Raw genomic sequence first — 12,942 nt, forward strand, 5'->3', positions numbered from 1 at the left:
AGCTGTTATTTACAAGCCCATCTAAAGATGCAACTTTGTCATTCAGGTACAGTCTAGGTGACCAAGCCTAAAAAATAAATTAGGAAAGAAAAACTTAACTCTTCATGCCTTTATGTTACATCACACAAACTCGTTATATCATGCTGTACTCATTATTAATGAGTACAGCAATTGGCAGTACTTACCTTGCTCAGAGGAGAGGGAGCCCCAGATCTAGGGGGAAGAAAAAGGGGGTTGAGATAAGTACACTTTTGCAAACTTGTTTCTTGTACTTAAAACACATGCAAAAAGACCAAAAACTAAGCATCACAGCTGTGAGAAGATCTCTACAACTGCACGCCTTCTCCACTTCTCAGACTTCATGTGTCAATTTAGACAAGGAATGCAAATTGTTACTTCAAAACTTAAATGAAGCAGTTATCAAAAATGAGTCTTCTGAGAATGTATCAGCCAATTTCCAAAGTCTGTTCTTTAAAGAAAGTCAGGGACACTTTAAAATAAAGTTTGAAAGTAGGGAAAGAGTAGGAAAGTCCCAAACTAAGAATTCTCTCACATGCAAGAATACTCACAACAATCTTAATCCACAGAGCTTTAGTCATAAATTAGAATATATGTCAGTGCATTTGTTTACTTTCATTATCATGAGGTATGAAACTACTGCTACTGCTATGCATTTTTAGAGCTGCTTTGATCTAAGAAATGAAGAATTACAATGGTGCTAATTTAAAAAAGAGGAGCTGAAGTTAAAAATTGTGCCAGTATTGAGCTAGCATCCATCCTATAAGTTAATTGAATTGGATACATTACATGAGCTGTAGGACGGGTTAGAAGATTCAGAGTTAAGACTGAAATGACTAAAAATAGCTTAGGGTACAATTTCATGAGGTATCTAATTGTTCAAGCCATCTTAAAAACAAAACAAAAAAAGCTCCAAAACCATGCTTGCATGCAAGTGATATGTAAACATATGTACTTACCCTTCACTAAATTGCAAGGGAAGCAGCAGCAAAAGAGAAAACAAAATTTTAGCTTAGTCCTTCCTAGAGTTAGCCATGACAAGCATCTAGTAAGAGGATGCAAAGCCATTAGAAAACAAATCAATTTTAACAATAAAACCTTTGGCAGCAGAGGAAAATAGATCCTTCCGGGTCAGCTTCACAGTTAATTTTACTTCATTATGAGAAGTGCTGAGCTGTTCAGTATCTCTCCCCCACCCCAGTAAGAAAAACAGATGGCATTAAGACAACTTTGTAAGGAAAGGAAAAGCCGAGTCTTACCACAGCTTATTTTCCAGCTAAAGGAGATTGGGAGGCAAACCTAAATATTAGCTAGTCTCAAATTGTCAATATTCTGCCTTGAGGAAAGTTCTCAAAACATGTACCTACTTGTTGCCAGGTTTTTTTCCCTCCAGTGAGTTCAGATGCTGCTCAAGGGTCTCCATAAGACTGCTAGGAGCCTTGAAAGCAAAGAGAAAGTCACATTTTTAAAAAAGATTACTTTGACCTGATGGTACTAGAAATCTAGCACAACTTCTCTGAAGTTCACCACGTGCACACTCATGCTGTTATTATAACACTGAAAGGAGTGGATTTCCATGCTATAGGTATTCAGGTAAAGAGATTTTGAGAGATAATATTGTGTCAAAATTTGCAGAGAGAAAGCATTTCACTTTATCAAACAGAGCCTACAGCCAGAATCAAGGATGTGCTCACCATGCTTTGAGTCAGTTTTAAACATTGACAACAGCACAGGCATCCACAGGGTCAAGTATAAGAATAATACATTCAAGGTCATTCCTTCAGTTCTGGTTTTAGTGAGATCTCCAACACATCACTTAACACCAAAGGGTTGCAAAGCATTTGTATATCTAAATAAAACAAGCTAAAAGATTGTTCCAATGCCCCCAAAATCAGTTACCGTTGATTTAATACTCCCAACATACCAATACCAACTTTCAGCTATGTCTTCCCAAAACTAGGCACAGATTACTGAGCCCAGCAGGTAAGTCAAAATTCAGCAAGATTACTTCTTTGGACACTGACAAAAACTAAGCATTTTACTAGACTCCCTGATCTTAGGTTTTATTTTAAGCAACCTCTTCATTGGTAATATCCCCAGGCAGGCACTTGCTGTTACAATGGTAGTTAAGAAAAGTAGTTATAAATACAAATGACAGGGCACTTATCTACCCCAATATAAAAATAGTGTCCAGATAAGTAGAATTCTACAAGATCAACACACAAGAAGGAAACCCTTGAGAGATACAGCAGAGCATAACAGTGAAGTATTTCATCAGGGTTACCGTTTCATCACTGGTACTATCTTTAAAAGGGGAATTCTCTTTATCAGAGTGTTTCAGATCAACCAGAACTCCTGACAGCAAAACCTATGGTGTTTTTCATAAATAATGTCTTTAATTCCAGGGTATACACATGAATTTAAAATAAATAAATAAATAAATAAGCCAATCTGCTTGGCTTGCAAGCAGACTTTCTACTGCTTATATGTACACTATGCTGAAAACCAGTTGTCTGCCTAATGTGGATGCTTCAGGACACTTCGTACCTAGTAGTTATGCAGAGCTAACTGTATTTGTAGTGTTTTTATATTAATTTGGACATTAAATTGAGTGGTAAGGTAAGTTTTAACACATGCAAAAATTTTAAATGCCCAAAAAATCCTTAACTAGTTGCTTGATTTCAAATACATCTCATGTACATACACAATGCAGCACCATCTTAACCTTTACTACTATTTCATAGGCAGGTCTATTCATATTCTAAGAATATATGCACAATAAAGAATTTATCTAAAAACAAATGACTTTGTTCATTTTTCTTGCTCCTGAAGAACACTTGTTACTAAGTCTTTCATTAACTGATGAAGAGACTCAGACTTCTATTTATTTAATAAGGCTACAGCACAAGAAACAAACTGTGCCTGTAAGCCAGATAAGCAAAATGCTATGTTTCAAAAATAAATAAATAAATATTTTTAAGAAAAGCATTACTTTTTTTTTCTCTTATGAACTGTAGCTCTACACAATTTAATTATCTTTTCAATACATTACTTACAGGTTTCAGAAAAAGACAAGAAAACATGAACTCATCCAGCAAGCAGAATTAACAGAAGGAGCTTTAGAAAAATTTCTACCTACTTCAGAAGTTAAATATTGCCTGGTATCCTCTTTGTGACTCTGAGCATCACTTAATTTCCTCTGGATATTGCTTCAGTTAGATTAATCTGCTGGCCAACATCACTGGGGAACTATAGCTATGGGTTACTCACTAGTTATCTGGGGAAAAACTGCCATATTTCAATATTTGCTTATAGCTGAAAATGAACCTAAGTGCCAAGATGCCTCCTCAGCTTCCAGAACCTTGCAGCCAAACCAGAAAGTTCAAAGATGACAACTATCAACTTCTATTTAGTACTGTAACCACTTTCTTGGTTTAAAACATATTCAGGCACATCAAATGTCAACATAGCCAATTTCCTGTGGAATAATACTGACTACTGGTCTGATAAGGATAGGCCAAGGGGGAATGGCTTTAACTCAGAAGAAGTGTGATTAAGATCAGATGTTAGGAGGAAATTTTGTCTTTAGATTGTGCTGAGGCACTGGCACAGCTGCCCAGAGAAGCTGTGGGTACTCCATCCCTGGAGGCATTTAAGGCCAGAGGTTGGATTAAGGTTGGATGGTGTCCTGGGCAGCCTAAGCTGGTGTGGGGCAGCCCTGCCCATGGCATGGGGTTGGAACTAGATGAGCTTTAAGGTTCCTTCCAACCCAAGCCATTCTGTGACTCTGTGATCCTACTGTTTCTCTCAGGAATTCAGGTATACCACTGATATTTCAACTTCGTTAGCTGAAATTACTATATGTAATTACATATAAAATTTATTAATTGGAATTCCATTTTATTATTCACCTTTTACTTTCTTCTCATTGAAATGCGCTGCCTAGGTTTTTGCAGACTCTAGAGTGTTGCAAATGAGCTTCAGCAAGCAAGTTCCAGACAGCTTTTAGGAGAACACAGCTATGATGGATGGTTGGAGATTTAGGTTTGCTATCAAATAGCCATGTGTGGCAGTTATCAATCCCAGAATAATTTATTATGCAGTTCCCTGCATAATAAATGCGTTAGATTAGCAGTCAGCTTCCTGTGCCTGCCTGAGGAGAACGTTCCGGCAGCACTAGTCAGTCATCCGTTTATCCAGTTGGCCCAAAAAACTGCTACTGTTGGTCAAAATATTGATACTTGAGGTGATATATACCTCAGTAACAGATACAAAAGTAACTAAAAACCTCCACTGACAGGCCTCAGAAACAGAGGTAGCAGCAACTAATAGTAACTAAGCAACTGTAGCAACTGACTATGGACTGTGGAGTAAGGCTTGCGCATTCTAGCAGGCAGCCTTTCGTCTAGACAGATGCAACAAAAGCAGGAGCAGATAAAGCATATTTTGTTAATCCAATTTAAGATGACTTCTTCTTGTTCAAGGACTTGGTATATGACTAATGTATGACTAACATATGACCTTGTTTTTAAAAAAGAGCCCATTAGTTACAAATTTGACTGAACATCCTCCTTTAGCTACTTCAGAACTGAGTTTCGCGTTCCAAACACTATTACAACTCTGTTTCCGCACTTGAAGAAGAGTGAGTAGAAATTATGGGATGCTACAGGGCTATAAAGAATAAAATTCTTCACCTTCACATGGCATCTGAGTTTCTGATTTAGTAAGTGTTTTGTTTTGTTTTGTTTTGTTTACCAAAGAAAACCACTATTCGGATGTCAATTTAAACCAGGTTTTCTAGAGGCTTTACAAAACTTAACATTTATGGGTTATGAATGCTTAAGATTTACAACTGTTATGCATTTTTGCTTCTGTTCCTATTTTATTGGCACTGAAACTACCAAAATTCCAAACTCCTTTGTATGTACCCTCTTCTCCACGTAAATATCCTTTTCACATTAAACACAAAGCCCATTGAAAATGTGCCAGCGCAACAGAATCCAAGCAACTACAGCACTGGCAAATTTTGGTGTGCAAGTTTTGTTGTATACAGACAGTTCCACAATGAAATCATGACTTCTGTTTGCTGTACCTAGACTGAGACAGGAATGTTACTGCTGCTCCAAATTTCATCTCTGGACCACTACAGTGACACGGAGAGACTATGAAGCAATCATGATCACAACATTCATGTAATTTGTTGTCACAGACAAACATTTTCTACAACTGTGAGAATCTGTCCTTCAGCAAGGAAAGAGCAACATGGCTCACCCTTCAGCTCCAGGTTAGAAGAGATCAGGAAAGACATCAATCTACTTATATTAGTCTTCATAAACAGCTTTTGACAGTTCTTTTCTCATTTGCAAATTTGGAGTGCTTGAAAATATTGATTTCCTGTAAGTATTTAAATTCCTGGTGTACTTACTAATTATTAAATGTTAATTACACAGACCAAAAAGATTACAAGAGAATCTTACCTGTGTAAGATCAGGGATATCACCTTTGTCAATGCCAACTTGCTGTGGATTTTTAAAAAAGGAGGTAAAAAGTAAGCACATTATTCCACCGCAGCAGACATTAATCTTGATAGAACAGTGGTACACACTTCAAGCTTTAATGCACTTTGTCTACAGAAAAAGACTACAATGTTTTCACATGCAGATGTCCCTATCTTTCCAGCAGTAATTCCATCACCTTTATCGACTCACATTATTAACTCTTTCACCTTGGTAAAATTCATGCTCCCTACTGCAAATCAAACAGGACTTTCTGGTCATCTACTGTTGTCTCAGAGGACAGCATCAGTGAACTACCAAACACACCTTATCCAGATGCCTGACTATCCCCAAAAAATTTTCTCTAAAATTCACCCACTGAGCAAGTCCTAGAAGACAACACTTATAAAAATGTTTAAGCTCCAGTCATGTTGTTTTTTCTTCCTAGCTTTTCAAATCAAGATGCAATCTGCAAGCTTTTGTTAGCTGCCCTGTTGCTTACCTATGCTCTTCAAAGTGCCTGTTGGTTCAGGTTTTGCAGAAGTGCAGGCTTCAGTGCATCTAGTAATCTTGAAGTGTAGCCAATATAACCCCTGTTCTGTAAAGCTGACCTATAGTGCCTGAAGTATTGCTCAGAGGTCTGAAGTCTTCATGCTACTACTCTCTCAAGTCCAGTGTTCACATCAGGCATTACATGAGTTCAAGAGTCTAGCAGGCTCCTTCATAAACAGTTAAATAAACTGGTAAAGAAACATTTTATTCAGCTCATTACTGCTGCCCTTTATAATGAAGCATGAAACATGGAAAATGTTTGTCTTGTGCCAAGGAGCCAAATACCACCAATGAGGGCCCAACAAAAGAACAAATTAACCATGTAATATTTGTATTATCCACAGAAGAGAATGATAAGAAGGATCAAAATCAGGAAATTTTCACACTGCAGTTAACTTGTAGCTAGCTGCAAAGACTTAACAGTAAGACTTATGAAATCATTATGCTTTTATTCATGATCACCACATTTTTCTCTGATGTTCAACTCTGCCCTAGAAGCACACATTATGCACCTCCAAGAAATACCACTATGACTGAACATATATTAGCAGGAAATTGAGGCTGCTGCACAGCAGAGACTTGCAGAAAGCCTAAGCAGGGCTTACTAGTTCAAGAAGAGCTGAATAAGCAGATCCAAGAATTTCTATGCTGCCTCACAGTTATATATAGTGAGTCAGATGCTTAACAAGCACAATTAATATTTTATATCAGGGCTAAAATAGTTCACAAAATACTTAAGTGCCAGACTCCAGAAGATTAGAAGTCACTTACCTCTGCAACTTTAAGAAACTCTGATACTCTGGTCATTCGAGTAAGAAATCGTTTGTAGATTTCAAGAGCATCTTTACATTGTCCCTTTTTCATTTCAAAAAATTTCTCTAGAGAAATAATTTGGCAAATTTCAGTTAAGATATCTTACAGTAGGCCTGCATTCATCAGCAACTCTAGTTTTCAGGAAAGTCACATTTCAAGAATACTGCACTCCATTAACATTTTTCTACCTGGACATTAAGCTAGCAGTGTTCCTAGTCTTAGAGAACTCAGAATCTGCTGAGATGCCCAAGAATTACACAGACTGGAAAACTCCGCCTTAAGGAGCTATAGCACTGTGTGATGTAAACCCAGTACTTAAAGATGAATAATAACTAGGCAAAGTAGTTACCAACCTTAAAAATCAAAGCATTTAAGGATACTTAGATTTCCTTTGATTTCCTTCCCTAAGTTGTGTTAAGTCCAAAGAACTCCAAAGGACACTGCAAAGAACACCTTCCTGCTGAAGTAATTCCTTAAAGTTGGTCTGTGTCCATTAATAAGCACAACTGCCACGTATTTCAACTGAATTTACACTTTTAGTAACAGTAGACAGTGAAATCTCAACTCAACTGTTACGCTCAACACACTTTTATCTGTCTCATCAGCTTCCATGTCTATAGTTTCACTCAAAATATCTGGGACTTTTATGAACTATCATTAGAAAGTTTTACAACATGGATACAAGACCAGTGTTTGAGCTTTACAATCCAGGAATCTCTTTTTGCCAGTGTAATTTTTACAACTTCTCAGATTCTTCCTTTTCTAGTTGCAGCCACAGATTTTAGTCAGTTACACTGGCTGAGTGATCTCAGTTTCTATCTTTGTAGACCAGCTGAAGTGCTCAGAGGTTTCGGTAGTGCAACCTTATTTTCTACAACGTCAGTTGTATTTCCTGCAGTTTAAGGCAAATCCCAGTTTTAGCATTCATAACAAAGCCACCAGCAAAACCTTAACAAAGGTTAAGGTGTGTTACGCTGTTGCTTACATCCAGCTTTCTGAGCATTTCTAAACATGTTTGCAGCCTTGCACAGGACTTGTAGGTTGACTGTAAGTAAGTCTCTAGAGAAGATCCAGCTTTGGCCTTTCAGACAGATCAAGAATGTTATACAGGAGGATATTACTTCAGGTAAGGCATAGCATATTTAACCGAAAGAATAATCTGGATTAAAAAAAAAACAAATAGCAAAAGCTGTTTTGCTAGCCTTATTGGACATATTATGCAGTCTCTCACAGCACTATATATTTCTTTACATACAGAAATGCTTTTTAAATAAACTGTACAATTCTAACAGCGTATCAAAACCTAGCCTCAGATGAACTAAGATCATAGGTTATGGCTTAAAGTCATCTCTCACTTCTCACTTCAAAATAGAATGGAGAAGAATAATTATCATTTAAATTAAAGTTAAGTAAAACATAAAAAAGAAGTTTCAAATCTGCTTCAGGTTTTGTTTATTTGCTCATAGTACGTAAAATATCAACGCTGGCTTACTTACCTAGTAAGTTAATAACCCCATCATTGTAGCACGCAAAAAGTTTAATAAGATCTTTAAACAGAAGCATGAATGCAGCATTTATGACACCATTTGTCAGTTCATTTGGATGAACCTACAAATAAAATAAGAGTTAGTTACAATATATTTATTGAATGCAAGCAGCAGTTTTAGCTAGTACTATATATCTGATGCTGTTACAGATGGGATCAAGCACTGAATACAAATTTACATAGAAAAAACTAAACGGAGGTTGTTTCTGTTTCAGTTAATAGACCACAGGTTGTTTTTTTCACTTCAACACAAACCATTATAACAGAAGAGTACTCCTATCAACTCTTACCCCTGACTCCTTCACAAACAGGTAGAAGGCAGAGACATTAAAAAAAGCTTTAATGAAACTGGACCAAAGGCATCAGTTCATAACAGTGCTTAACAAAGCTTCAGTAGCCTCCTAGGTAATACAGTTATGTATATTACAGATTAATGTAGTCAAGACTCTTTCAGTTCTCATATTAACTTGGGCAGAAAATAACTGCTTGTATAAAGGAAAAAAAACCTCTTTGTAGACCACCATCATAATTCCTAAGCTGCTTGAGAAACAACCTTAGTGAAACTGTGCAGTTCTAAGGCTTTCATCTGAAAGCTGGAGTGGGCCTTGTCTTCCACCTGGGAACATGTCCTTTCACTCACCAAGAACAGAACAACTTCAAGATTGATTCCTTCAACGATCTCTCTGCAATACTATAGTGTACCTCCTATAATTGACTCCTGGTTTTATCCTTAAAGCAGATAAATAACCCCATCAACATTAACAATGCTATAAATATACTGAAGACACATTTCAATTAATAGACTAGATTAAAGTTAATCAGTTCACTTACAACTGAAAACTAGATGAAGGTTTTAAGGAGTGAAACAATGCACATGTGGTAACTTAATGTTTTCTTCTTTCCCCTCTAATAGAAGCTGATTACCAGAAGAAAGAAAAAAGATTTTTCAGTCTCCTTTTTTGTTCCCTTTCTTCCCCTCACTGATGCAAGAGATGAAACTTCACGCTCTCAGTCAAAATTCCTAAACAGCCCTCATTTCCCATTCTGATCCACTAAAAAAAAAAACCAAACACGTGCATTTAGGCATATAGGAAGGTACCACTTTTCACCTCAGTCTGCCTCAGTGGGACACTGAAATTGGATTTTTTTGCTCACATACTGGGAACATTATAGTAAGAAGTATAGAAGTAAAGCATTACCTACAATGTGAAATGTGTTAATTACAGTGCAGCATTTGAAATCACTGCCTAGTGTTAAAGCTGGGTCAGCTTCAATACATACATCAAATTCAAGTAGTGCATCAATTTGTGCCTGTAGTATGGGCATACTCTTCAGCAACTTTTCAGGAGCCATTGTCCTCATTACACCATCAGCTCTGCAAGAGAGAATACAGATTAGAAGCCATGGTGTTTCCTCTTCTTCTCCTCAAACCTATCTGCTGCCTAAACTTAAGCTTAAAGCTGCTTAAGAGTTTGAATAACTTGACAAGAAATAACTGCTGTGGAAGTGCTCAGAGAATTGATAGTGCTTGTGCATTAACTTTGTTATGAATAACTAATGAACATTTATTGCTAAGAGTACTTTTTAATGATATATCTAAGGTCACTGAAGACAAAAAATACTTCTACAGGCTGCTTTTTTTCCCATCAAATACCACAATATATGCATGTCAATAACTTAACTTGGGCAATTGTTGCTAAGAGCTCCTTACATTAGCACACTTTCCTCTATTAATTCTATTGCTCTTTCATAACAATATTACTGATCTTGAACTGTCTTAGTGGTGCTGGCCTTTTATTCCAGTTGGATAACTTAGCAGTCATGGATGTGTAGCACCTCTTATTTGCAGCTCAGAGGCTTAGAGTAGTCTTCACATATGCTAATTTTTATTGCTAAATACCCAAATGCACTCAACAACTGTTAGGTATTGACCCATTCTGATCACTGATAGGTATGGTGTCTCCTCTTTGCAAATGCATGTCAGCATTCCTACTCATTTTACGTTACTCTCTGAGGCACCTTGAGAACCAGAAACAAAATGAACAGGAAGGCTCTCCAGAAACACATAACAGTGCAGAAACTGAAGGATGTCTAGCAACCCAAACTTACATTTATGTAACTTGAAGCATTTTAAAGTACCACATGTCAAAGGAAACTTAGGACTGCAGGATCAAAGTGGTCTGCTGGATCAAAGCCTACCTGTAATACCAATCCCACTAGCTATTATCCTTCATGTCACAAAGTTCTTAATGATTCATATTCCAGATGGGTTCAAGAGATTACTCTGGTCCGCATTACTGGAATGGCACGAAGCCACACAGCAAAAACAGTTACAGTAGGCCTTAGACTGTCTCCTAGTTTAAAACAGCAGGAGAGGAAAACCAAGCAATGATGTCTGCGTTAGCAGCCCAAAGCTGCACACTACACTAAAACTGCTGGAGCAATCCTGTATGTAACTCATCATTAAAATAAATATCTTTAGTATGCAGTCAACAAAACTGCATATGCAGTGGGTGTTAAGACACTTGCAGTGTAGCTAATGCTTCAAAAGATAATCTGAAGCTATGGATCACCCAGTTAGAGACCAAAAGAATATTCTGACAGATACCAACTCACTACTCTGAGTATGGTTAAATTATTTTCCGTGCCATATCACACTTCTTTTTTTTTAAACCACAACTTTCGCAGGAAAAACAACTCAGCAGTTTACAGCCTTGTTCTGATTGGTTTACGACTGTTTGCTATGTAGCCTACTCAGAATTTTATGTATTCAGTTGAATTTTCCTTTGTAATACGTCATCTTTCTTACGGAAATTATCTGGAGAGTAATGAAACATCCTAAATATAGATTCAGAGCATTTCCTTCTAAAAATTCTAAATGCAGTTTCCCTGCAGCACAATTTAATAAGAGCCTGATTTAATACCTAGCACTAAAAGCTCCCAGTTCCGCAGGGCATCTTAGGGCAGTCTTCAATATTTGCCTTAGTACCCACAGTCTTTCCTCTTTGCCTTGTGTAATTTTAATCAATTACAAATGCCTAAGAAATTCAGCCATTTTGGTGTCTCTTTGGGGCTAAACAAAAAAGTGAAGAATGAAGTCATTCAGAAAATAAAATTAAGCATAATGCCAAAAGCAGATTTTTACGGGTCAGGCAATCCAATCAGTTTACATATCTAAATTTTGCTTACCCTTTCTTCACTCTTGCAAAATCAAATGCCATTTGTCTGTAGGAAAATGCTTTTTCATTCAAGTATCTGCTATATCGCCTTATAAAGGCGGACATGTCATAACCTGTGCAAAAAAAAAAAAAAATAATCACGTTTAATTTTGCATTGTATGACATCTTGCTTCTGAAGAAAGAAACCAGCAGTGTAGCACCAAAGCAATCTACTGCTACTCTCTACTACAAACTGATGCACCCAATTCACAAATGGGTGGTTCCTGTGGAAACCCGCCAGTGGCTCCACCACAGTTATGGGGTGACACTACATAGAGGTGAAATTAGTTATCTCTCTGTAAACATGAAAAAAGCCAGTTTAACAGAAAGTTTGTGCTTAACTGTTACACATTTTCCAAGATAAAGATTTATCTCAAATGAAAATTCCCATTGATTAAGTTTTTACACCTGAGATCTTCAAGGTACATGATTGTGCAAAAAGCCTCAAATTTCGATGACATTCCAATCTAGAAAATTTCTAAACAGAATTACAGTGTAGCCTTCTTCTTTTTCTCATGAAGTTTCTTCTTTAAATTACTGAAATGTGTACAGAAAGTAACTGATTGTCCTCTTCAGTATTGGCCCCTTTTTTGTTACCTTCCTTAAAATCCACATTCCACAACTTCGTAATCACATGCATTTTTCCTTTCCAATACTAAGTATCTCTGCAAATTCAGGTTTATTACTACAATTCCTGATGCCATATCGTCTATGACACAGTGATGAGCTAACTGTGAAACTCCAATTGAAGTTTAAAGAGCAGCAATGTACACAAAAGCATGTATTGGACAGAATTCACATTTGCTAAATACCACTACCACTGAATGTGAAAACCCTGTTTCAGCTTGTCAAACAGAGGCTTACTATTCTGGGGCTTTGTTCTTGCCCTTTTTTTTTATCATTTCTAAAAGATGATCAAGTCTTTTTGGTGTCAAATGCCTCCAATAAGAGATGGACAAACTTGGTATTTCTTTATTTTGCCTATTACTTTAGAAACCATGCATTCTGCATACGTTCTACTAATATCCATAACAGTTGAAGAACTATGTTTTCCTGTTCTCTAGAACAGCCACCATCAAACAAGCTTTTCCCTCTTTAAGTGAAAAAAACAAGAAGATTCACTATTAATTCAAAACCAAACTAGAAAAGCACACTAGACAAACTTCAGAGGAAGCAAGTACTTAATTTCTTCCTTGAGCCTTTTAAGTTCACTATTCAAAACAGATCTAAATAATTCCTCTAGTGTCATTTTTTGGTTTGTTTATTTGCAAACAAAAGACTTACGGACAAATGTTAAAAA

The 12,942-nt window shown here is 36.8% G+C and overlaps 1 protein-coding gene across 2 annotated transcripts in view; it reads right to left on the bottom strand.

Moving 5' to 3' along the window:
* SNAP91 (synaptosome associated protein 91) overlaps positions 1-12,942 on the bottom strand; it is a 68,737-nt gene that overhangs the window by 34,996 nt on the left and 20,799 nt on the right. The window contains exons 5-12 of one of the 2 annotated variants that reach the window (XM_042890533.1): positions 11,614-11,716; positions 9,706-9,799; positions 8,375-8,486; positions 6,837-6,943; positions 5,496-5,537; positions 1,386-1,456; positions 978-983; positions 186-213 (exon numbers count right to left, since the gene is read on the bottom strand). In XM_042890533.1, coding sequence (XP_042746467.1) covers positions 186-213; positions 978-983; positions 1,386-1,456; positions 5,496-5,537; positions 6,837-6,943; positions 8,375-8,486; positions 9,706-9,799; positions 11,614-11,716 — 563 coding nt within the window. The remainder of the gene's footprint in view (positions 1-185; positions 214-977; positions 984-1,385; positions 1,457-5,495; positions 5,538-6,836; positions 6,944-8,374; positions 8,487-9,705; positions 9,800-11,613; positions 11,717-12,942) is intronic. The other variant, XM_042890543.1, reaches the window with a different exon arrangement.

Source organism: Lagopus leucura, unplaced genomic scaffold, assembly GCF_019238085.1.
Source record: "Lagopus leucura isolate 7727_CA_CO unplaced genomic scaffold, USGS_WTPT01 Super-Scaffold_73, whole genome shotgun sequence".
NCBI lineage: Eukaryota > Metazoa > Chordata > Aves > Galliformes > Phasianidae > Lagopus > Lagopus leucura.